We start from the raw sequence: 27,330 nt of genomic DNA, 5'->3' as shown, positions 1-27,330 counted from the left end.
AGCAACTAGTGATGGCCACTAGTGGACTCCACAAAGGAGCGGACGCTGTCATGTCTGCCACCATGCCTGCAGACTTCCCACTGGCAGCAAAATCAGTCCTTTAGCACATTCTTTGCCAAGTTACTTCACCTAAAAAAAGCTTTTGACGGGGATGACAGAGCCAAGGCAGCCCTTCCCTTTACAATTGTGTCCTGCAGCAGAATACTGCCCAGAGCACACAGCTGTCTGTCAACATGATGAAACACGGTGTCACATCTAAAACTGAAACTACCCTCAAGTTATTTAAAAAAATAAAAATAAATCAACGCTTCATAAAACTTACATTTTATAATGCTTACCAGGCTTGATACTGCAAAGTCAGCTCAGCAAGACAAAAAAAAAAAATCCCCTACCTCTAGCTCCATCAACTCCCCTTTTTTGTGACCCCCATGGACATGGCTGGAAGTCCTCCATGTTTTCACATACATATGAACATATACATCTCAACACATGTGAACTAGTATATATTTTTTCCTAAATCACTGAAGAACCAGAAAGTTCATCCTTTTGCACGCCAAAAATGCCTGGTTTTAGCAGAATCAAACATCCTCCCCAAAGCAACTAAGAAAGTGATCTGCAAATTATTTTCCAAATGGTTGCTTTGGTGCTTGTGGGTTTTTAACATTTGAAATAGCCGATTCTCACATCCCTCTCTTTGTGAAAGAAGTGGGAAGATTCATGAATCTGACTAATCTGAGCAACTGTACTTCGAAAAAAAAGAAGGGAAACTGATTGCTAAGGACTAAAATTGTAAATTCAGTTTGAACCTAGAAAGTGTCCCTAAATTCTCATTTTTTACACTCCACTGTTTCACTAAAAACCAAAGCTAAAGCAAGAGAGGACAGAGGTCAGGTCTGTGCTAACCAGCAGCATCTTTCAGTGCCTGTTTTTAGCCCTACTTTCTGACCTCGATTTTGCCGGCCAGGTTCTTAGGAGAAAACTAAATTATACCCAGACTCCTCTTGAGGCTCCAGACGATCCTCCTCTGGCAATAAAAAAGGGTGTCAAGGAAAATGCTGAAAGAAATTATATCTGTGTCTGACAGCTGGCAATTCTGGCACAAGCTTAAGCAGGGTTACACCTACCGTGATTCTGGGGGAAACCTGGACAAAATTTGAACATTGTCTCCTTCAGAAACTGCACGCTAAGAGCTAATACACTTCATGTTTAACAGCTGTTGAAAAGGAAAATTATGATGGTGCAGAAGATATAATACATGTATCTAATATACTATATCACACAGTGGGAATAAAGTGGTTAAAAAAATACAGCAAATCCTGATGCAGGCACCAATGATATTTTCGGCATTAAAGCAGCATATTTGGTAAGAAGGAAGAAACATGTACTGGGAGACATATTCCAGTGCATGGCACGTCACAGACTGAGGCCACAAAATCCAAATCTCAGCCTTCAGTGGCACCAGGGTTTTTCTTCAAATTCATCTACAGCTCCTTCTGCAGCAGGAAAAAAGGAAGGACAGCTGGAAGAGACGGGAAGCCCTGGAAAGAGATAACCTTTGGAAATTATTTTGTCCTTTTAGAAACATTTGAGTCTAGCCTAGACTACACCTCAGAGCCAGTCCGGAACCTGCCTCACGGCAAGATGACGGGGCTCATTCCAGAAAAGGGCCAGGCCTTCTTACCTGGACACATGGGACACTTATTTTGCATGCTCAGGACACTTTTCATTCTCCTAAGATATAAAAAGTTCAAAAATCTCCTTACTGACCAGACCGACTTTGTACATTTTATAATGCAGTACTCAGCCCAGGCTACCTTGCTTACCCATAAGCTCTTCAGCAACTACAGCAGGCACGTGCAAACCCACCACTGATTTGTAGAATGGACCTTTTGGGTTAAGTCTACCAATTGAGAGGTCTACGCCACACTGTCACTGCTGAGAGGAAAAACCCCTTTCTTGCTGTTAAATTGGTTTGGGCAACTGCCAGGGCAGAACTTTAACGAAACCAGACAGCACACGTTGCACTGCCCAGAAGCAGCACAAAGTGCCTGCTGAGCGCTAGCTCAGACATCTCCACAGAAAAATTTACCTGAGGTAACCCACCGCTGCTCAGCAGCTAGCACGTACGCAGGACCTAACTGGCAAGTAAAGTGGTCACTCCAACTCTGTTACTTTTTGCAGAGACCATGTTCATTAACCAGATGGACAGCTTCACCTATCAGATGAATAGTTAGACTCTGCACGTCTCTCCCCCTGTGCTACGTTTCTATACAATCTGAAATAAAAGTTTAAATCTAAATCTAAAATTGATCCAGCTTCCTACTTCTGTATATCACGAATTCTCTTTATTTTTGCTGCCTGTCATATTTTGACAAAATTAGCAAGAGCTGAAGTGGGAAAAACACGTAAGAAAGCAGGCACTGAGCCAACATATAATAATGCTACCTGAAAGGAGGACTAAAGCAATACCCACAATGTTGCACCATTTGGCACTGTCCATCAGTTCTTCACAGGATGACGGACTGGGGAAGGATGCTCAGCACAGTTAGGGAGAAAATGAGAACAGAGCTTTGACAGTTCACCTACGACTAAAAGAGAAAGTGTTTGAAATCTGAAATTGTAGATTTTTTTTTTTTCCTTAAAGGAACACTAAATGATACTAATTGCCCTTTTCAAACACTCCAGATGAGGCAGGTGAAGTGCACTGAGGGCACTTGTTTTCTTCTGCACTCTACTTGTGGGATACATCCTACTCATTTTAGTGAAAACCCAACTTTCTAACCAGAACTTGGGGGAAGGCTGCAGATGTTCAGTAGCCTAAAACAGATGGGTAATAAACAAATATTTTTCTTAGTAAAGAACTGACCTTGAATCGTGAAACGAGTCACTTTTCTCTTACACTGATGGTGGTCTCCTGTCCAAAGCAAAAGAGAGAAACAAGCGCACATGCGTGTGTGCCTGCATGTGCTTCTGCAACTGAGCCAGCAAGAAAGGGAAGAGCGCTTAAGTTCATGCACATTTTTATTGAGTAGTAATATAAAATGCTTCTTTCATTGTTACAAGTGCATGCTTTGATTGCCAACATTTCGAAGTCAAATTACAAAGGCAAGGCTGTAGGCTGTAGTGAATTACTTGGGCACTTATACAATTGTTAAAAAATATCAATGGACTGTTTTGTTTTGTTTCTTTTTTAGAATGAACCAGTTGAAACCCGTAACTGATATACAAAGGGAAAAAAGTGAAAAAATTACACATTTTGTGGCACATGACAGAACAGAACAAAATGACTAAACCATTATGACATTAACAGTTATCATGCATTTAGAATTTCACATGTAACTACAAACTTATTTAAATTTCACAAGGTTTGCTAAACATGCTACCCATCTATATGTGCACTGACAAGCTTATGTTAAAAACTTTAAGAATACTCTCCCCTTAGATTTTTTCAAAGCTTTTTTTTGATTACAAAATTTCAAAGGCATTAAGCATTTTTTTTTAGAGAATATAAAGTACGCCAGTATACATACATTTCCAGTATAAGTCAGACCACTAAGCGCATTACAGTCCCATACAGGCCTATACAGCCATTTTTTCTTAAAAAACATGCATAGGCAGATTTTTACAGAATATAGATGCTTTTCACTGCACTTAATATGGTGTCTTGTTCACTATACTTAAAAATGCACCACTCATAAATATTTAAATTCAGCAAGCCACAACCAAGACTTGATTTACCAAAAAAAACCCCAGAAAACCCCCCAAACCAAACCCCCCTAAATATAAACAGCAAAAAAAGATAAATGTTATCATTATTCCAGTTTTTTTTTTTTAAACAAAGAAAAGGATAATTGCTGCCAAATTAGTAAGATAAGTGTTATATTTAAAGAAGGGCATTGAAGCACACTAAAGAAACCTGAGGTAAGCATAATCTGTACAAAATTAAACTGTCGCTCTCTCTCTCTCTCACACTCTCTCTCTCTTTCTCTCTTTTTTTTTTTTTTTTGGCATTTTAAACAAATTTCCAACATTCTTTTTTTTTTTTTCCCTATTTTTAAAGACTGCCTAATTTGTTTCATAGCCATTGTCTGACAAGAGTAGCAAAACATTATCAATAAATAGTCCTTATTTAGTTTGTACATTTTGTTAAAAATGTTTGGATGTTGTCCATGTTTAGTGCTGCAACTGTAAACGTACAATAGTTAGTAAGAAATTAAACAAAGTTTTCATGTCCAGTAACATAATAAAAGGCCTTTCAGTAACATATCTAGACGTTCCCAATGCAGTAGGAAAACATGTTCATTCCTCTAACTTTGCAATATATACCAGCACGAGCTTTCATTTTTCTACAAGCATTTTAAAGGCATATCCAAAGGAGGTGTCTCTACCCCACCCCCCCTCCCACCAAATTAAAGTTGACGATCTCTTCATAGATGATTTTTGTAAACTGAATCCAATACCTGGCCCCCAGAGCAAGTAAGCTATTATCAGAGGCAAGAACATCCCACTGCTGATGTGCAGCAACCCCATCGCGCCCTGCAGCTCAATCCCCCCCCTCCCAGACAGTGGTCACTGAATATTGCTGCTATTACTGCCGTTGCTGTCCGTGCCATTAGTCTCTGTGGAGATTGCCTTGTTGATGGAGTTAAGGTTGGCATCGGATGGCACGTCTCTGCGTGGAGGCATTCGCTCATTAATTCGATCTAAGCCTTTGGCCTCTTCGAAGCTAGTGATCTTATGCTGGGGTGAAAATCCTTTGATAGCTAAATAAAGGATTATTAAAAAGTAAAATTAGCAAGGTAAAACTCTTGGCAGCTTTTCACCCAACTTAGCAACGAGTGCGGAAGTCTTTCTTTGTGAAGGCAGCAATGAGAAGATCTGACAACATGACTGACTCCTTACCGTACTCAGAAAGAGCTGGGGGTTAATCACCACCGTCTCTTGCAATACAACCATTTTTTTTTCAACAAGATCAACTTCCAATATTTTGTTGTCCGCTGGGGTTCAGCTTAAAATGCTTAGAAGCTGACATGAAACTACAGTTTGCAATTAGAAACCATGCTTAGGGCACAGCCATGAGCCAGTGAGTTAGCATTTATCATCATCACTTACAGCCTTAAAGACATGGTGCTTTGCCGTAACATCCTTAATCAGGCAAAACTCCCATTTGACTTTCAAAGACCAGGGGAAAAAGCGCTGGTGAGTTACAGATGGCGATGACATGGTGAGGCCAGTGTGCGGGATATACATTAAAACTATGGAGATCTGGGCCGACCCTACAACAGGTTGCCTTATGTTCCCAACACAGGTGAGCTGCTTGTTGATCGCTTGGGGCAGTTACCCTCCCCGACACGTCCCTGGACTTCTAGAAAGCAGCTTGAGTGAAATAGCAGTGATTTCGTGCAACAAGGACCAGGGATATTGTCATTTTGGCACATTGGTACAATTTAACTTTGGAAATGCACTGACAAAGGACCAAAGTTCCAACTGAACCTGAGGACTTTTGATCTGCCCTTCAGCAGCGACAATGATGAGGCCACACTGACATCAGAAGGCAGCCACAGGCTGGGGAACGTATTTGTACAGTGTGATTTTTATTTTATTTTATTTTATTTTCCCTCCTTAATTGAAGAGTTCAAGATCTTTAGATTTAAAGCAAAAGAGAAAAAAGCACCGTAGGCAAACAGCAGGTCACAGCTCCATAGATAATTTGTCATAGCCTTCTGTGTGTTTTTCTCTTATCTGCACCAAATCAATGCACTGCACTTCCAGAACTGGCACTTTTGCTATGCCTCTATCTTAACAAGCCATAGAGAAGAAATGGTGTGTTAGTACCAGGAAACTGCAGACTCCCTGGGGAGAAAATGTTAGGGGAGTTTCAAAGATCAAATTCAATATTCCTTCCCTCCCTTTATCTTCTCGTTACCCCGAAGTACTCCTGCTCTCCTTTCAATATGCAGTCCCCATTCTGGACAAGCTGGTAACTTCTGTTAAAAAAAAAGCGAATAAACCCCAAACCCCAGAACATCCCTGGTACCAATCTACCACTCCTTGCATTTTGGGGGGAGCGAGAAATGCATTTTCATGCTGATATTTCTGCCAACCACTCCTGAGAAAATGGATAGATCCTGTTTGCCTCAGGATTTAGTTCCTTAGCCAGTTTCACAAACATTATATTGGAACTTTGTGAAGTGCACAGGTTTTAACATGTATTTTCTTCAACTCAGAAAAACAACAACAACATAACGGTGGTTAGTCAAGTGAGCAGGGATGGAGCAGTGAAAATAGAACAGGCCCTACAGTGAGTTTTTTCAAGGGTTGTGGTTTCTTTTTTTTTTTTTTTAACTTTATCTTCTACCACAAAAAAGAAGATGTCTAACAAGCACCCAGGCCAATCCCTTAAAGCAACAGCTTAATGGATGGCCATGTTAAAGCTGAAACATTTGCTGTGTCCTGGAGCTTACCAGTAGCACAGCCCAGCTGGTGTTATTGGGCCCTGAATCAAACTGCAGAGGGACAATTAGTAAAGGGCATAACTTTTTCTCCATCATTAGCTTTGTCTATGTAGACTAGTCATTATGACTACGGTTATGGTGTCTAACTAGCAAGGATGGCAAATCAAGAATTAACTTGAAGGGCGCATACTGCTGGAATGGGGGCACATTGAATCCATTGTATTTCAAGGAGACACGTTATCGTCTGTAATACTGAGGAAGGTGCTCTGCTGTAGCTGCTGGTCAGACAACAAGTATTAGCAGTTTACATTGATACTATACTAAAAACACAACACATAGTCACAGAAAATCACAGAAAACAGCCAAACTGTCAACAAGAATGCACACTGCAGATTAGAGATTGCCAATAGGAATAGATAATTCCAACATAAATAGCAGCTTACTCACTGCTATTTAGAAAGCAGTTGTATTTTCTCTTACTTGTTTGTTCTGTAATTTTATTCACTGCTTTACAAAAAATCAAAAACAAATTCAACTGGCCAAAAGGGCACATCTTACCAATGGACAGCAATCATCAGATTTTTTTTATAATTAACTAAAAAAAAAAATACCCACAGAAAATTTGTGAGGGGCAAGAACAAAATACAACTGAAGAATTTTGTTTTAAAGGGGAATTCTGAAAATGCTTCTTCCAAAACTTTATAATGCTGAATGAATATTGTGCATCTACATTGCAATATGTGATTACTTAGGTTTAACTATAGCGTTAAAAATTGCTTAAGGGTTAAATTAGAGGTCTGTCAATAAAGCACCACAGCTTTCAATACTAAGCATTCAGAAATCTTCTGAGGCAGCCAGTCACTTCATATTTGTCACTAAAATGGTGCTGGTGTTAATGGTTGCTCTAATGTAAATATCCAGTGTGTAAACTGCCACTACCAGAGGAAGCCGACATCTTGCAGACAAACGTCTCATATTGTTTTACTTTTAAAGAGAAACAGAAACATGCTGAACTGTAACAAAAGATCAAGAAAAATTTTTTACTAGTGACCTAAAAGAAAGGAAACAAACTGAAGCAAAAAGAAAAAGGGGGAAAAATACAACAAAAAGAGAAAATCTTTACAAAAAGCTGTGTTTTCCTCCACTAGAGATTGCTGAGGATGGTTTGAGGTGGAGACAAGACCCAGCCTCCAGCACACAGCTTCTGAGCTACGTGTCACGAGCATTTACGAGCTGCTGCCGAGTTATATCCTGTGAAATCCAAGTCCCCTGATCAACTCTTGTGGCATTACTCAGTGCTTAGTTCAACATACAGCAATTCCAACGTGACTGTAACTTTCAGAAAGAAAAAAAATCACAACAGCATCAACAGAAAAAAAAAACCAAAAACAAAGGACATTTTCCCCTTTAAAGCAATTACATTTTGGTTAATACCGAGCCACAATTGTTAGCCCAACACCCACACAATCTGTACAAGCTACAGCAAAATGAATACACCCAGCAGAGCCCTTATCTGTTGTGGCACCAACAGAAAGGGGACTGGCCAATTTACCTTCATCAGCCTCAATAGCCTCAACAGTAGCTGAAGAGAAGAAAGGGGTAGCAAAACGAATGAGATAAATGAGCAGAGGATTTTTAACTCTAAGAACAAGTCAGTGAATAGCAAAGGAGCTACAACACTAATGTTACTGTAAGTGCTGGATTTTGGCAAAACAGACACACAGAGAAATGCTTACACAAAAACAATAATATGCAGATTGAATTAAGCTATAGTTTGTTTTGAAGCAGAAGTTTCGCAAACTAAAAGTTTTTAAAGACACATTTGAGTAGTTTTCTTTTGACTCAAAAGACCTATAAAATGAAAATGTCTTCCATATTGCACACCTGACCTGAAATGGTCATTGTATAATTCTCCCAGCTTTGAATAAGAGCAGTCTGATTTATCCTGTCAAAAAAGAATGAAAAATGGCATAAAGCCATCACACAAAATTCATACCACTTACGATGTCAGCTTGAAAAGTATTAGCTTCCAGTACAAGGCAAAAGAGCCACATATGCAACTTCTCAGACTGATTTTTTTTTTTTTTTTTTTCTCTCGCCTGACTAAAAGAAAGCTCCTCACAGCATGGGACAGAGTTTGCTCATACTTTGCTTGCAATCTCGCCCAGTCTGCTCCATCTGTAAGCGTCCTTTTTGTCAACCTGGTCTCTGAAAACAGCATTCTTCTAATATTTTATTTAAATCAATGGACACAGATACAAGATTGAAAGTTGTTGGATGTCCAAAATTACAAGGCCTGGTCAGAGAAAGAAAAGTTTGTAATTGGGTGGTTGCTGCAGTGTCGTGAATACCATGTTACCACTGTTTTGAAACCATTCATTGTTCTTAAAGACATAATTTCATTTGAATTCTACTCATCAGCTTTGGCATTAATTTGTTTCTATACTCAGAGATTTAGAAGCTAATGCAAATCAGCAAATGCAATCCAATATAGCAACGGTACAGCTCAAATATTTCAAAAGATATTTTGATTTTCAAGAACTTCTCTCGTTTAGAGAACAGCTCAAGCAGCCTAGTTTTTAGGAATCCCTCTTCTTTTTTGTCTTATTTGCCCCTACGCAAGATCTTTTTTCGTCCTCTATAAAACCCAAACAATTTTTTTTTTTTTGTAGCTAGGATGTTAAATATGGATTGAGATCAATAATGAAATATTTATGCTATTATCTTGTTGCATGGGGAAATGAGAGGAGCTAATCCACATGCACCAAGGTAAGCCTATGCCTCTCATGCTACAGAGCAAGAGAGATGGCAAAAATCAAGGAAAAAAACCAACACAAACTTAAAAGAAAACACTGTAATTACGATGAGAAATTAAAATGAATAACCAGATCCAAACCAGCACTGACACATTAGAAAAAAAAATGACTAAAATGTATACTTCCACAACAGAACATACTACTCATATTTTCTGTTAATATATATGGTAATATGAATGTATACTTAACAGAAACTATGTAAACTTCAGATTATTTGGTGAATGGGGTACTACATGTTAACTAATGCCGAAGCTTGTGTATAGTAATGTTTTACTAAGCCAGAATACTGCAGTATGAGGAGATTTTCCTTTTAGCCATTGTAACAAGAACTTTAGACAATTTTCTCAAATTCATTTAAATTCCTAATATTTTTCCAGGGCAACAATTAGCAGTTTCCTTGGACCTAATTTTCTGATAAATGTAAAGTGACTATGCAGAGAAAAACCTAGGTAAAGACCACAACACCATTAAGAAAGGCATCCTGTGGAATCATATTGCAGCATTTTCAAAGCAGAACGTTACTATGTCCATAACACACAAGTCATCAAAAAGAAAAAAGGGTAGGGAAATCAGGGAAAAGAAGGTTTACCACCGTATACCTGAATCTTCCAGGTAAAAGAGACAGTAAAGGGAAAAATACAAAGAAAGAATGCGCCAGGAAGGAAACAGGAAAACAAGAGGCTGAGACTGTGTTAAGGTATTAAAGCATTTCTATTTCTTACATCTACTGCCAACAGAACCTCAATAAGCAAGAGACATTCTTGTGTGCCTGCAATATACTTACAGCAATACACACAGAAAACAAGGAGAGCTTACAGTAGTAAATTAAATACTTTGCAGCTCCTTATTCCAAAAGGAGTACTTCATCAAAGACAGCTCTACTATAGACTTACAGATTTCCTGTAACAAGAAGCACTTGGTATAAAACTGAACTGACAATTTGTATTGTGTTTGTGTACAAGGCAAATATGGTGTTAGTAAGAGCCTCCCTTCACTTGGGCTTAAATTGGAGTGAAATTGTTCTCATGCTGACACCTAGAATTGCTACGAGAGAAAATCTAATTCTAGAGCTATTTTCCATCAGTGCTTCTCTATGAGGAAGAACAAATCAGATAAAATAAGAGTTTGAGTGTCATTATCTAAGCTGAACCTTCAGTACTCCTTGTATCAAAGGCTGCTCTTCAAAAACCCCAAAAGATGCTCTAAACTGTGGAAAGAGTGCACTTCACATGCAATGCTGATGTACCATTCCGAACAGTTGATTTCCAGGGACTTTTTTCCCCCTCTCTGTCTTTGAAAATCAGTGGTATGTAATAAGTCTTGAGAAGTGGCCTTACATGAACTGCTCACAAACGCTCCAGTACAACAAACTGCCTGTTTTATCCTGTCCTTTGTTTTTTTCTGAGAAGACTGCAGTTACTTTTCTTGGGTTCTGCAGTTGAAAAGCAATTGGGTTCTTCACACATAATGACACACAGAGGCAAATACGCTTACCGCTTTGCAGTGTTTGTTTTCCTCCAGAGAGCACACCACTGGGCAGCATTCCTGTTGGAGTCAAACCTTTCAGCGTCAGCACACTTTCACTCTCTTCTCTGCAGAAGGGAAAAAAACCCCAAGTAAATAGCTGTCTTCTTTTTAAACACAGAACATGTTTTAGACTCCTTAAGCTACACCTGCTCTGTAATGATTTGGTTATCTCCAGCCTCCTTACCAGGATAGACTAAATCTGGTGATAACACCAGCACCCGTGCAGTTCCCCCCTCTGCTATGTAAGTGGTTCATCTTTACACTACACCATACACAGACTCCCACTATAGTTAACACTGTAACCGGCATCTATGAAACAACGTATGACATATATTTGAATATATATACATAAACCCACAAATTTGATAGAAGGAGGACCAAAGGAGCAGTTATTGCCAACACCACATTCAAGCGTCTTATGCTGTGTGGTCCAAAATCAACTTACATTGTTGTTTTGCTTTTGTCTACACTAGCAGTCAAGTGCATTATTTATTAATGATCATCAGCCACTTAAAAAAAGCAGCTAAAAGCTCATTAAAATTAATAAGCACTTCCACCCTTACTAGCACTGTTCTTAATAGTTTTGTATGCTAAAAATGATACTGGATTCAAGAAAAATGTTTTAGGAAACCTAAATATCTTTTGCCTATCTTCAAATACATACAGTTTTTAATGTATTGCAAGTAGCATGTTTATGTGACTCTACCCAGACAAGCCATTAAGTACAGCTTTCTATGAGCACTGTGATGCTGTCTGTGATGACATACTTTCTCAGCAGCAAAATTGACCCCAGTTCTTCAAGAGAAACCTATTTTGAAGTGCGTTACTTTGAAATATATAATGACATTAAGCTGGAGGAAGCAAACACAAAGACAGAATTTAGTTCCACATTCACTTGAGGATAATGTGGCGTTGTCTATCAAAACTGTCTCTCAGCAATCCTACTACTTATAATTTTCTTTAGACCTACGTGCCCTGAATTACTCACGTATTTCAAACAACTCCTGTTTACCTACTACACAGCCTCTTCAAGTTCTATTTTCAGTCTGAAAATGATTCTCCTTGTACACACTTTTCTTTGTGTAATAACCAAAACCAAATTGTGACCATTTTCCCTGCAAGTTTCCTAAGCAATTACAACTAATGCAACAGCCAAATATTTCCAGAATTAATATGGTATTTTCATCATCAAGAGTTACACACCGAAGTTTTTGCTTTCTCTTGACTATTTGCCTCTGCAAGCAAATGCATAATCTGCATTTTCAATTCAGTCCATTTAAACTCTTTTTTTTTTTTAATTAAACCACAATGGCCCTTTTAGTTTCACCTTCATATGCTAAGTTTATTCACTGTATTTTTATTATCTTTAAACTGCACATTCCCAAGAAACATCTGTAACAGAAATTTTGAGATTTTTCAGCCTTTGATGTTCCTTATTTTCTGTTTGATATCTAATTCTGCTTTAAAAAAAAGGAAAATAAATTGATTAAACATTTTGTGTTCCTTCCTGCTGTCTAAATATATCCAAAGAAAAGTCAGACTTAAGAAACAAAGTTGCAGAGAGGCAATGACAGGGAATTGTGAGGTCTTTCATTGAGCTTAAGGCAGTCTTTCTATGATGACTATTCTCAGGAAAGCTCATTTATAACCTTTGAAACTCAAGAAAACACTATTTTGATATCTAATTTTGAAACTGAAGTGGCTGAAATGATCTCAGTTTTACACTCAGGTTACGTCATTGAGGAAAGTGGCCATTCCAGCTCAGACAAGAGATGTTTGACTGAGGTCCTTTGGAGGTGTTCACATCAGGTGCTGATTGTTTGGAAATGCTTTTCAAGGATTACTGAAATAAATTTCATAAACCAGCAATGGTTCAAACGGGAACTTCACAGAATCACAGAATGTTAGGGGTTGGAAGGGACCTCGAAAGATCATCTAGTCCAACCCCCCTGCCAGAGCAGGACCACCTAGAGTAGGTCACACAGGAACGCATCCAGGCGAGTTTTGGATGTCTCCAGAGAAGGAGACTCCACAACCTCTCTGGGCAGCCTGTTCCAGTGCTCTGTCACCCTCACAGTCAAAAAGTTTTTCCTTATGTTAATGTGGAACCTCCTATGCTCCAACTTGCACCCATTGCCCCTTGTCCTGTCATTGGACATCACCGAGAAGAGCCCGGCTCCATCCTGCTGACACTCACCCTTTATAAACATTAATGAGGTCACCCCCCAGTCTCCTCTTCTCCAAGCTAAAGAGACCCAGCTCCCTCAGCCTTTCATCATAAGGGAGATGTTCCACTCCCTTAATCATCTTTGTGGCTCTACTTTAAAGCTTTCTGAAATGGGCCGGTTTAGGTGATGGTGTCACCACAGTCTCTGCAGGGTTATACACAGTTATCAGACGCTTGTGTGTTAAATGTGGACTGTGCTGGCAAGGCAGAAAAAAATAACGCAAGCTACTCTATAGGAACAGTATTGCAATATTAACCTTGTGTAATCTTTGCTGTCTAGAAGCCTGGCACCTAGCTGAGGAGAATCAGCTTTTCCCAGCAAAAGAGAAGAGGTGCTCCCAGAGAGGCAATGGTGGCTGGGATAAAACATCACTCATCCAACCAACCTCTCCCCCCCGCGAAGACCGGTGGGCAAAACTGCCCATTGGAGGCACCTGTTTATTTGCTGACTACTCTGACCACAGTAAGGATGCACTGCATTTGCTGGTTAAAGCTAAGGGAGCACAAATATACACTTCCCCTTCAGTCCCTCCTGCAAAGTTTCAAGCCCACCAGTAACCAAGAACTGTAAAAGGCTCAGCAGCTTCAGTGAGTGAACCGCTGGCTTCTCCTCTACCAGATACTGTCCATTTTGGTCTTCTGTAGATGTTGGGATGCATGTGGTAGGGGTAAAAAAATTGTCTCATGAACACCTCTGAGATGAATTTGACCGCTTTTCAGGGAAAGATCAAGACTGATTTCCACCAGTGCCTTAAGATGTTGATTTTTGTGAAATAATTTAAGAGGGCTCAAAGTTTCAAATGGTGCTAAACCCCTAAGCTATGAGGCTCATGCATATCACTGTAGACAGGGCACATGCAAGAATTATCCTGTACCCTTTTTCCATCCCTGAAACCATTGAAAAGCCCCATAGTTTCCTTTGAAAAAGCCTTTGATGCATAAGTGATGTCAATCATCTGGAAGTTATCAGACCCCAAATATAACTATCAGCTGAGCATCCAATTTCAGGCCCTTCTGCATATTAACATTTCTGTTGAATTAATCCTGTATTTCAAAAGGTGCTCCACAACAAAACACAGCAGATACAGAAGCTGCAGTTCAAGGTTATGGGAGAAAGCCAGGTTTCTCAAACTTTGTTTGCTCAACTATCATCAGAGAAATATAATCGTGCTGTTTTATGAAGGTGGTGGCAAAGTCAGATCCAGGCTCTCTGCCAGACTTGGTACAGAGGAGCAGGCGGAAACATCTGATTGCTCCCCCATCTTGTTTAGAGAAAAGGCATGATGCCAGCTTTTCTTTTTTTTTTTTTTTAATAGGTATCACTTCAAAGTAGCTTGTGCATCACTAGTAATTCACGTATAACATTTTGGGAACCCCAGGTACAAAGTCCTCCATCCCAGTATGCTATTTAAAGCTATACTGCTGCAATCTGCAACATGTGGGCGAACTGCTGTGTCCATGCCAAGCCCCAGTGACAACCTGCCCACCGCTTCCATGCTGCAGAAGAGTCTCAAAACAAGCAAGTTTGAGATTTTCATCTGAAATTAAGAGTGTATTCTTCAACTATTTTTATTTCTTCTTTTTATACCAATCATACAAACATACCAGTATGTTTTTAAAAAAAATCCTTGATTTTGCACTAACCATAATAGCCATAAACTGACTACAGCAGAGCTACATACAATTTCCTGAGAAAAAAATCCCTCCGCTGAAAGGGCAGGAAAACTGTATTTTCTATATTTAGACTTTAGCACAGTACAGCATGTTTTCTTTTCTGCGCAGAGACATCAAATGCAGAGTTCTAAACACTGGGTAGCAGTTAGTTACTCATGTTCATGTGTTTGGGGGAGTGCCGCCCAAGGTAACGAGTTGTTGTCTGCACAATGATTTCCTGGATTTTCAGTTAAATGACCCTATGCTTTCATCTTTAATCATCTTTTCTCATGGCTGTAGCAACAACTGTGGGTGACAAAGTGGGACAGTTGGCTTCCTTTTTAATGAGCCATTATGTTGAATATAGCCTTTCTCCACATTTAACTCCCGCCTCACAGTGGCTAAGAGTTAATTAACCCGGTGAGCAAAAGTCTTTAAAAAACCAGCAATTGTTATTTTCTTTGATGATGTCTTCTGTTTGTTTGTCCGTTTTATGTTCAACAAAAGCCCTGAGGAAGATTATTCAGAGCCATAATAAACAGCAGTATTGTATAAAAGAATCTTTAAAAGGTTCCAGTAAAGCTCAGTGAGGTGGTATACTAAAATAGCAAATTTGCTGTTTGATTAATAGTAGAGTGATCTAAGTAATTGTTCAAAGATGTCCTTTAATATTAAAAGTATCTGAAACAGGACAAACCCTTACCTTAACACTGAGAAAACTCTAGCCATTTTTCCTATTGCTCTTATCTTGTTCCTTATAACCTCCTTTCGAGCAGCAGCTGTTGCTCCTATGGAAAACACATTAAAAACAGGTATAGAGATTTGTAAACAATGCATAATTATTCTGAGCTCTAAATACAAGAAACACCGTATTAATGCCACAGTTTGCCAAACGAAGTCACATTTGTATTAAAAACCAAAAGTACTATTTTTTTTTGTTATTTACAGCTGAAGACTGATCACTTTTGAACAACCTAGTTATTAGTACCTTTAGAAATGTGATCCTTGTCCTGCTACACATTAAAGCGGCATGCTTTTTCAATGTAAGCTAAATTTCCATTTCAAAAAATTTTCAGACCATATGCTTTTGAAAACATGTTTCTTAGAAAACAGTTGAAATGCTAGAAAGATATTCAACATGAACAGTGCCAAAACAAAATAAAACAAAAAGTTAAAAGTTAAACAACAATGGAGTTAAAATAAGATTATGAAATAGATTAATAGATTATAAGTGAAAACCACTTATGTTTCACTTAATTTTCTAAAAAAAGTGATTAAGGCCAAGAGGGTCCACTTAGGGTTTTCCCATCCCTAGTCAAAAAGTATTCAAATGGTTATAAAACCTAAAGGCAGAGTCCTGAAAACTAGCACGAAATGGAAGGGATTATGTTGGCTGGCAGTGGTTAAGAGAGTTCCATAGAGCAACTTCCTTCTTATCACTGCTATGGCCAGTTTACAAAATTACAATTACTCTGAAATTTGGGAACTCACACAATAATCTGCCTTAAAAAGACCGTATGCTGGGAGAGAGACTACAGTTCAGCTAAGTTTGCATGTGTACTTATTATTTGGATATCAACAAAACCTAGAATAGTATCTGTGCATCCAAGAAAGAACCACCTGAATGGGAAAAGCAAACAGTACTAAGTTATCAGGATGAGGAATTTCTTTTAATAAGGATCCCCCACATCCCCAAGAAAATGCCATGTTATACTAAGTAAACCAGTTTAATTTAATTCTCAGAATCATAGCCACATACATCATGAAGACTTCTCCCAAAGGTTTCTGAATGACAGGTAACCTTGGCTTGTGTGGATGCTGCCTGACAACTCCTGCCTCGAGGTTCAAGAGTGAAACCTGAAAACTACTACATATCACAATAACGCTTCCTTCTTCACTGCTCCAGGATTCCAGGAAAGATGAAAATTTCTATTTTCAATTCCTAGCAAATTGATCCATTTTATAAGGTGGAGTCCATCATGGAAGCTAAAATAGGAGAAAGAGCCAAAAATGAGGGAGGCGGTTAAGGCAGCAGAGGGGACAGCCCCAGGGAGATGAGGCAGCAGCAGAGACAGCTGTCTGCAGGCACCGGACAGAGGAGCAAGGCGCTGCCAAACATGGGTGATGGATGCAAGAGGTGAAAAGCTGCAGAAGACACAGCCATGGGGCCTTGCTGTGCAGACCTTCCTCTGCTGTACTTCAGCCAAAAGTGCTCATAACAAAATGTGGGCTCTGCTGAACTCAAGGGCAAAAGGCCCATCTGCTTCAGCAGCACCAGCGTTTCACACGCTTCTTTTCCTCTGTGTGGTCCCAGCCACTCTGGGCAGTGCTGGAGAGGTCTAATGCTGCCATGCAGGAGATTCAATGGGTGGCTTCTGGCAGCTGGCTGTGCAGTAATTCTCACAGTTTCAGTTTTCCCCATGCATCTCTGTTGATAGCAGCCCCGTGGCAATACTATGAGGCACTGTCACCTTTCCTACTGCAGATTTCTCAATTACAATTAAACTTGTAACAGTTTGAGACCACAGCTGGAACCGCAAGCATTGCTTTATGTTATTTTCTAGATGTCTATGTGGCCTGGCTGATGCTCTGGCATTTTAGAAGATGTGAAAAGGATGTACGTTTTTTTTTCCTGTGCTTGAATTTCAAAAAGCCAACCTTTGCAAAAAAACCTTTCAAAACTGAAAATAAATTCAACTCACAAATCCAAGAGCTGTCCAAAATAAAGCTAAGTAACTGTAAGAACAAATATCACAGATAATGACAGAAAAACTCAGGATGAATCTCACTGAACTTTTAACATTGCCAAGATCAAGTTTAACCCCAAACAGAGCACGGAGTGAGACTGATAAAGCGGGAGCTTGAGAGCCACACACAGGGAACCCTACAGAGCTGCTTGTGGGGTCGTGTGTCCCTGACCAGCCCGCGTACAAAGGGGTCCACACGAGCCTCCTCGAATGTGCTCACAGCTACAACAATCTGTATGCTCAAATGTGGGTAACTGTATGCTTATGTACTGGGATATGTTCATACATCTGCTGAGGAGCATAAACTAGATGTCTTACAATCATGCATGCTACTTTTGCATGCATCCATCTTTTGGGGCAGGCATTAATGCATTATTTCCAGGCATTTCTAGTTGTCCTCCTAGACAGTCTTGAAATTGTGTGCCTGTATCTTGAAGTTCAAACTGAAAGAAACTATGCTTAGACTGATGGCTTTCAAATCTCCCACCTATAAAGATAAAAATATAAAGAAAAGACATAAAAATATGAGGATAAAAGCATAAAGATATAAAATCCTAGGCATAAATGCCTTAAGACAACAAAGAGCAGTAGAAACAGCTGTAATTCAGCTGTAACTGAATGAAATATAATATATTCTCAACAGCTTAATGAAAAATTTAAATTAAACAGCAATGATTCAGCTGGATTCTTCAGGAAATAGAGGGTGTATATTCCTGCCTCAATTGCTACAATCTCACTGAATTTTAACTCTCAAGATACACAAGACATGGTTTTAGCCTTTTTCACCCGGAAAGCACTTAAGCACAATTTGTCATCGTGTCCCCTCCCAAGTGTCACTACCCCTACTTGTTTATTACAAACCCACACTGTTCTAGTAGGTCTTATAAGTATATTTGACCTTTTTCAGACACTGCTTAACTTCCAGAAGAGTTGAGAACTGAAAATTGGAAATATAAGTTATGACCAAAGTGAAATACAATGCCCTATGCTTAAATATAAAATAAGAAAGGAAAAAAATACTTAATCATAAAACACAACAGGCTCAAAGGGAGTATTTTGTTTCTCATCAATACACATAAAGGGTTACTAAAAAATACACTTAAAAGATTTTAGTCTCCACTGAATTTCCTAATTTGTAACAGATGTGAAAATGACTGAAAATATTCTATGTTTACTAAATATTAGTAATGATTTTATTTATCCTATTTCTTTTTTTAAAAACATTATTTGCTAAATAACACACCTGATATTCACAATGTTTTATTGCCCTGTTAGTTTTGATTGAATACCACTAACCTGTTATAGTATTTGGATTTCCTAACTATTTATACATAAACCTTAGGCTCACATTTCAAGTGTGAATACTGCAGTTTAGTATTCTGAAATTCAGTATTACTGCAAATCCTTATGAATTACTTTGGCTACACTTAAGCATACACTTAAGTGAATTTAAGTGGGTCATAACCTGAAAACTGGGTATGGGTAAAAGGGTTAAGTTTTAGCCTTTGCAAACATATCCTCTTAAGTTTTTACTTTTCTTTCAGTATCTAAACAAACCCTACCTGCATGAAGGAACTTAAAAATAAAATCATAAAGACAGCCATGTTTAAAATTGGAGTGGAAAAATTATTTGGGAGGTAGAACAATAGCTTCAAATCTTACTTCAGTAATTTAACAAGTTCTATTGGATTTTGGATTTGTAGCATCCAAATACAGATATTGCAAGCTGGATGTGTAGGAATACGTGAAATGTAATTTAGACCTTCAGTTTAAGAAGAATAACACTGGAAAAAAAAAGATTATAAACTCTGAAAATATTCCCAGATGTAGGATTGAACAGATAGAAAACACTACTGAGCAAAAAAGCCAACCCCAAATCTCTCACTGGTATCCTAATATATATTATCTAATTAAGTGCTAAGAAAATTAAAGAAACTTAAGCCTTCCAACTTATTTAATACCTTTCTTCTGTGCACAAATGGGATCTTCTTATGAATTCCAAAGGGGGGGAAAGAAAAAGATCAGTGATGTTTGTAGAATGAAAATAAAAAAATAATACAGAACATTTGAGAACATCAATGGAAACACAATGTTTAAGTAAAGTCTGAAAAACAGAAAAGAAACAAATTAGGCAGGGAACTTCCAAAAGGAAAGAAACAGATTGAGAACAATAGGGAAAAAATGGAAAAAACCCCAACCTTTTCAGCTTAAAGCCTTGTTAGTAGGTTTTGCAGGAAACCAACATGCAAGCAGAAGACTGGCAGGGAAGCTTAGCCTTGGTGTTACCGCCCCTTGGACACATACTTTCTCCTACATTACTGCAGCTGCTTTGGTAAGGCTCCATCACTTCTCAAAAGCAATCCCCCGAGTTTATTTGAGATGCGCCTGCCTGATAACAACTCTTTTCTTAGAGGTATCAAGCCAATTCTTCCAGTTTATTTTCATCTGATATCTGAAAGAATAGCTGACTATCATAGACATGTCTGTTGCTTCTACCAAAATCTGTGCCATCCACGGCTCACACGCGTTTGTTCAAATGGTCCAGCAGATTACAGTTATCAAATCCAAAGACCATCATGATACAAGGTATTGCATTTTAAAATCAACTATTTTTGAGAGCAAGACAAGTGCAGCACTCAGTGCCCAGTCACAACTGCACCATGACATGTGTTTTGGGGGCACCAGTTCCCTAGTGCATGCTGCTAGGTTGGTCCAGAGGCAGAGCACAGCAACGTGCCGTAGTATGGTTCACATGAAACATGGTTTCAGCATGGAAACAAGCATACCTGGCCAAATAAATGAATGAATAAATAAATAAAAAGATCACATTAAAATGCCCCTCTGCTACCAGCTTACAGAGAGCAGGTATACACTGCAGCCCAACCTTTCTGGTTTAGACGAACACCAAACCAACCTGTGGGAAAAGCACTCAATTTCTCTCCTAGTTAAAAAATAACTCATTCTAAAGCTAAGAATCTCTCATCTGCTCAGGTAGTATCATGAACACCCTTACCAAGGCACTAGTAAGTAATAGACCTAATGACAAGGCATTTGCTTTTGCTCAATCAGTCTCTGTGTTAGTCAGAGCAGAGCTTGCCCCAGGCACAGTTTATTGCACTGAAGAGCTGTGGCAAACTCCATGCGCCACTGTTCACAGCAGAACCAGGTTTTGATCACAGAAACGTTTGACTTGGTAGTTCTCTTTAGGCTTGGACTACAGCACTGTACTGGGGAAGCTGTATTCCAACCAAGGAATAAATGCTGCAGCTAGAACTGTGACAACAGCTTTTCCATGAGAAGGCTCTGAGCTACAATGTTGAAGGCAATACAAAAATTAATGCAGGTAATTTGGGAGCATCTTTATGCCAAATCATGATAGCAATGCTTACAAAGCAAGCAGTGCATCCGTGTCAAGTTGTCTATTACATTATTGCACACTTTTAATTAGCAGCTTAGTTTTTTCAATCAAACACATGAGGCCAGAAATGCTGCTAATTAAACTAACAGGACTCTATATGCTGGCTAGGTAGAAGTATTTGCAGCTCCTATTGCTAAGCGATATGTTTGATGCACAAACCATACAGCACATGAGCTAATGTTCACACAAAACATTTTTTGCTGGATCAGATTATATTGCAACCACCATAGCAAACAGGAAAGAGAAAGTACAGCAAGAGGAAACTAACAGAGATATGTGTGTGATAAGAAAACTTGACCTATCATATCCTCTCATTTTTAAAGCAAGTGAAACCAAAAGGCCAATATAGGCCAGCAGGGACATATGGGACAAAGGGCACTACAATTGCTATTTACCCTTTCTCCCACTAAGCATACACAGAAACTGCCTACAACAAATTGATCAGATACCCACGATGTGTTTCCTTAAGCAGGTGGGGAAAAGGAAAAAAAAAAGGGGGGGGGGGGAGGGGGAAAAAAAAAAAAAAAAAAAAGGAATACATGCTGTTGAGCATCCTGCTCATGGCTAGATGCAACATGCATGACCCAGAAATAATAATAATAACAGGACTCACAAGAACACCATGCAGTGAGGTCAGGCAATACTGACGGGGCTTTGTTTTGAAGGGGGAAGTGAGAGGGGAAGACAGAGGGCAAGAAAGTGTAAGAGAAGGTAATAAATGAATCAAATGAATGATCAGTGCAAACCATAGTGATGGATCATTCTCATTACATGTGGGAACCCAGGTCAGGGCATGTTCAAACTGCAAGGAGAGAAAGGAAATCAGCAGCGAGCCCTGAAAACTACTGATGATATAAAAATAAATGATGATTTTAAAGAATCATTCCATCAAACAAAATGCATCTGCTGTTGCAGATATCAGGTGTTTCTTTCTAGGGGAAATACAAGAAAAGTGTCAATGGGTGAACAGGACTGTACTGCTGCAGTCCTCCAACAAAGCTGGACAGAAATTATTGAAGAAGAATAGTGGAAATGTTGAACCATGACAAGACTGTCAATATATAGCCCTTACAGAAACAGTTTTAAGCCGATAATAATTCCAGTTAATAATTAACTGGATAAAAATAAAATCCAGTTAAAAATTAAAAAAAACCCAACAGATAAGTAGTCTGCTTCATCAAGGACACAAATGAAATACATCTTGTAGTTTCTCCCTCAAAAGGCAAGGCTCTAAGGAATAAAAGGAAGAAAATAGAGGGAACTCAACTGCCTCTGAGAAAAAGAGGGTTTTCCTTTGTTGTACAGATAAATCAGAACCCACCAGGAAATCATTAAAGACATCAGCCTCTATATAAATTTAAATCAACACTCAAATTTACTTTTATGCCCGAATCCTTCAGTCTCTTCCATGTGTACGATCTCCACAAGCCCACTGCTTCCAGCGGGCTGGAGGTACAAGTGTGCACCCACAGCAAGCTGCAGCACCAGCGCCACAGATCCCATTTTATATCTCTAAGGGGATTATCTGGGAAAGCAGACATGAACATATGCCAGTTCTGGTTGTAGCTACACATGCTAAAGACAACAACATTTCTATTATCTTCCGTAACATACTGTTTGACACAGAGAAATCATTTATACAGAAAAAAATGAAAGCAGATTTAGACAACAGTATTAGCATTGCAGTACCAGGACTGGTTTAATTATTCCTCATCTGGAAACTTTAACGCTGTTAGATATCATTATGCAGTACACACACATGCAAGCCCAAAGGATTTCAGCCTGTCTCCCTGCTTAGGCACCTGCAATGCTGCAAACTCCGTGTCTGAAGGAGTGCTGCAGTAAAACTCCCTGGGAGACAGAGGGAGGTTCACTCTCCTCCCAGAAAACCTGCAGTAGATGCAGAGACCTCCTTGTAGCCGGAGAGGGCTGCTGTTCCCAAAGACCCCTAACGTTCATCACTTCTGACTCTGCTTTTGAAAATGGGCTCCTGAACTGGAACTTAGGCATGGGAACGCTGACACACTAAAATTTTAGTAAAGGGCTACAGACATCGGCCTATCTATGCTCAATGGAAGTTTATAGTACAACTTTAACATTAGGCCAATGCTGAATTAATTTAAAAATCCTTCCCATAAAGCCCTTGCTTTCGCACTGCATTCAGTGGGATTTCAGCCCGTGCTCAAGTGCTTTCTTGAGCCAAGGATTTTAAGCACATGGTTTTGTTGCTACTGTATTTAATTTGACACAGTTTTTACTCATTGTATGCCTCCGTGCTGTTTCACACGCTGCTTTAATTACACAGTAGCTACTTATTTAAATTTCATGAGAAAAAAAATTGGGCACAATATTCAAACAGGTGTTTTCTTCACTGATTACTGGTTTCAGCAAATTCAGCTTTTGTCCCAAGTCCTGCAAGATAATTGTTCACGTCCACACTCCATGGCAGATGCTGAACAGGGAATCCATCCGGCTTTTCAGAATAAAATCAAAGTGCTATCATCCATACCCTTCTTCTCCATCGCAAAGGAAATATTTGTCAAAAACGGTTAACTAGCTTCCTCTTCCAAAAATTAAAAATAAAGACTTTGAGAGAGAAGTTTCATTATTTATTATTTCATTATTAAATATTTGTCTTGAAAGTTCTTCATTCTCCCTGTTCATTCATTCTACCTATAAAACACCTTGAGAATATTCGGTAGTGCTAGATTTTTCCAGGTTCTTTTTTAAGTTTTTAATATGTCTGTCATTTTCCTAGAGTTTTGGTTTTGGTTTTTTTGTTTGTTTGTTTTTTTTTAAAAAACACTGAAAGTATTCATAGTAAGAACATTAGGGATGCATCGGATTTTTTTCAGTTTTGCTCAATCGTCAAGGGACATTCTGGAGACTTGCAATTTACTCTTGCACAGCATAACAGAAAATAATGTCTAATACAATAAACTGACTTCTAAGAATCCCCAAATTGAAGATATAAAGTGTCATTTCCAGTCAAACCAATAGGTACATGGCAACTTATCATCACATGAAGTCCAACCCAAACAACAACATAAATGACCATTCCTTTCTTCTTAGCAGAAATGTCAGGTTGGGACATTCTCTGTGTTTGCACATTTATTTTTGTTGATTCTATTGCTTCTTAAAGCCTTTTAGATACACAAGTGCATTAAAAGAGGTGGCTAATGAAATATTGCAAGTGCAAGACTTCCAAAGCTGCAGTACCAATGTTTTGTAAGGAGCTCTGCAGGAAGCTTATTTCACTGTAGGAAGATAATTTCATTGACATAATTAAACTTTCTATGGGAATCCCTGTGATCTTATGCATGATATCAACATCTGACCCCTTCGTGACAACACAACCCAGATTTCACAGAGGAATACATTTTTTTTTTGACCAAATGAGTGAGACTAAGGAAAGGGTTAGAACAGGGCAGAAGACACCTTAATTCTTTCCAAAGCATGCAGTAAGCAAACCCACTGGAGTCTAGCTCAACAGTTGCTTTCAGCAGCACAGAACTTAAACGGAACTCAGAAAATTATCCCAGGGTTAGTAAAAAAACTTTCAAAGTAGTTTCAAGGAAAACAATCTCAACTAAGGGCAGGAGGCTCTTACCATCAAACCCATCTTCCTCTGTCCCCAACTCATCATCTGAGCAGATGTTCAACACGTTTACCAGCATCTCTGTCACTAAAATGGAAAAGAAATGCAAAATGTTGGTGTTAAGCTTCCCTGGTCTGTCAGAGAGCAAACTCTAGCTGTAGTACTGTCAATGAAAATTCAGTACAGAAACAGCACTGATTTTTATACCACACGACCTTGTTTTATGCATGTAATATTATAAGCTTGAAGTGCCTTGTATAGTTAATAAAACATACAGGTTTCCATAAAAAATTTTCCAAATACAAAGAACACCACAACAAAGAGACCTCAAAAAATTAATGTGTTTACGATCTCTATTTCTGCAATTGTCAATAAACTAGGTAACTTTTTTTTCTTCCCCTTGATATATTTTTGCCTTTCACCCAGAACTGACCGCTCTCCTCTTGCTGCTACATTGCAGTAGGATTTGATTTCCCTGCTCAGCAAATGGAACAACATCCCAATTGAAAAAGTTAGAGCAAGAGGGATCACAGAATATTTATTTATTTATGTATCCATGTTTTGGACACTGTTCTTTCAGTTCAACAAAACATTAACCCTTGTAAGTTGTCCACAAAGGGGCAGTGTCCCTTGAAATCCAGGGCAAAGATGATCATTCTAGGACTCTTCCAGCTGGGACTATTCTATATTCAATAGAAATCTTATTATCAGTAAATTCAGAATATATCCAGCTTGCTTACTTGCAACTTGGGCACAGAAGGGTCAGCCTCAGGCTACCCCTAACCTGGTCCCAGCTCTTTATTGAAAGGCAACAGTGAGCCACCAATCAGAGAGCACATAGAGTAAGAATAGCCCAAAAAACCCAACAACAAAAAAAAACTCAACAAAAAAACAAACCAGCAAAAATCACAACCAAGAAAACGTAATTTAGAGTTCAAAAAGGCCAAAGTTATTAGGTAAAATGCAAAATCATTAGCAGATTGAGAAAACTCCACTACATCTACATGCAGTAAGCATCATTAAAAGGGTTACCAGGCATGTGTAGTCTTGCACTAGCTAGACAGGTTGGAACTTTAAACTTTTTAATCAAGAGGTTATTAAAGTCCTCATCTGTGACAAGTATGATGGCTTGGAACATTACAAGGGTGGGACAAAGCTATACTTTTCCTACATTAGTGAAGGATTTAATATTTTCCTTTGACAGTATTAGTGGAAAGACTTTCCACATTAACAATGACCAGTGAAACTAACAGCTTCCTACCTTGGTTGGCCTTTCAGGGAAAAAAATCTAGCAAAAAAAAAAGGAAATAAATAAAAAGCTGCGTAGAACATCAACTCTTACATCCATGAGTTTTGTTTCGCAGAGAAAAGGAAAACACCGATTTCACTTCTCCAGGCTCTAAAGTTTCCAAGCAGTTGGTAAGAATGACCACTGGGAAGACATGAATGAGGGGGGAGGGAAAAAAAGAAAAAAAAAAAAAAAAAAAAAAAAAGGAGGAGTGTCCATGGTCTCAGAACCTCAACAAACCTGACCGTGTATCCTGCAGCCCCAGCTGAGGCGGCCACTGATGGGAAGCCTCTGAAAAAAAATGATCTTCCAGAACATCTTACAGGATTGCAACATGTATGGAGAACAAGTCCATCATAAAAATGGCCTGTCTGAGTTTACCTCTGAGAAAAATGGACGCGTTTTATTTGCTTCACAAGAGTCTACAACACGCGTCAGTGTGGATTATGTAATGTCTCCATTAGTGGAAACAGCTGTCTATTCTTTGTTAATCCCTATTTCATTGTCTATCTGTTTTGTTCACAGAGACCTCGGGCGTCTCAACAGTGGCTTTCCTTGTACAAAAGAGTAGCTGAAAACAAAGCTCGTCATGACTGCAGGTAAGAGCCACAGCTGGCTGTATTTCCAGTTGCCTATTAAGAGAGAACTGTTATTCCAAGCAGCTTGTAAGAGTTTATTATAGTTTTCTGGCAGCAATTGCTGTTGCAGCAATACACTATAATGGATGGATCAAAGCAAGCTTCATCTCAGGCCCTGAATAAAATGACTTGGGGTTTAAGCAGTTCGCATTATGTATTAATTTAATATGTTAGACCAAAGTGTTTTCATGCCTTTTGTGTGCTTGCCATTCATAGCATGAAGTTGTCTTCAGGCAACATCAAGAGCATCCTGTTTCAATAGAACATCATTTATGTTCTTTAGAGTCTTCTTGCCAGCAATGAGGCACTCTACACCCTGGGCAGAGAAGGGGCTGAGGAGCAGGTTTTCCTTCTTCCTGCCATCTCTCTACTTTCCCCAGGAACAGTTAACCAGACTGGGTCTTTGCATCACCAGCTCTGTGTTTGCTGGTGGAAAAGCAACCCCCCATCATCTTATCAGAAAGGCCAGCTGTGTACGGATGGAGACCTTGTCGCTTTCTACAACTACCTGGAAAGGAGGTTGTAGTGAGGTGGGTGTCGATCTCTTCTCCCAAGTCACAAGCGATAGGACAACAGGAAATGGCCTCAAGTTGCACCAGGGGAAGTTTAGACTAGACATTAGGAAAAATTTCTTTACTGAAAGAGTGGTCAAACATTAGAATAGGTTGCCCAGGGAAGTGGTGGAGTCACCATCCCTGGAGGTGTTCAAAAAATGTGTTGATGTAGTGCTTTTGGACATGATTTAGTGGGCATGGTGGTGTTAGGTTGACGGTTGGACTTGATGATCTCAGAGGTCTATTCCAACCTAATGGTTCTACAATTCTATGATGTCGTGAAGTCTGTTGTGATGTCCCTTGGGCAGCAAGCAGTAGCCAAAGCAATGCACAAGAGCTTACAAAGGAACAACTAACAAGAATTTTACTCAGTGAATGCACCTCTGGCCTGCAATGCCATAAAATCTAT

At 39.0% G+C, this 27,330-nt stretch overlaps 1 protein-coding gene across 2 annotated transcripts in view; it reads right to left on the bottom strand.

The window, feature by feature from the left end:
• Positions 1-4,550: 4,550 nt before the first annotated feature.
• PPP3CA (protein phosphatase 3 catalytic subunit alpha) overlaps positions 4,551-27,330 on the bottom strand; it is a 194,966-nt gene continuing 172,186 nt past the window's right edge. Inside the window, exons 10-14 of one of the 2 annotated variants that reach the window (XM_086464760.1) lie at positions 24,454-24,528; positions 15,382-15,466; positions 10,766-10,863; positions 8,008-8,037; positions 4,551-4,763 (exon numbers count right to left, since the gene is read on the bottom strand). In XM_086464760.1, coding sequence (XP_086320886.1) covers positions 4,570-4,763; positions 8,008-8,037; positions 10,766-10,863; positions 15,382-15,466; positions 24,454-24,528 — 482 coding nt within the window. In that variant the 3' untranslated portion in view covers positions 4,551-4,569. The remainder of the gene's footprint in view (positions 4,764-8,007; positions 8,038-10,765; positions 10,864-15,381; positions 15,467-24,453; positions 24,529-27,330) is intronic. The other variant, XM_086464759.1, reaches the window with a different exon arrangement.

This window comes from Leptosomus discolor, chromosome 4 (genome assembly GCF_034619465.1).
Source record: "Leptosomus discolor isolate bLepDis1 chromosome 4, bLepDis1.hap2, whole genome shotgun sequence".
In the NCBI taxonomy this organism is placed as follows: domain Eukaryota; kingdom Metazoa; phylum Chordata; class Aves; order Leptosomiformes; family Leptosomidae; genus Leptosomus; species Leptosomus discolor.
Note: the sequence above shows the minus strand (reverse complement) of the source record. Positions and strands in the feature narration are given on the sequence as shown.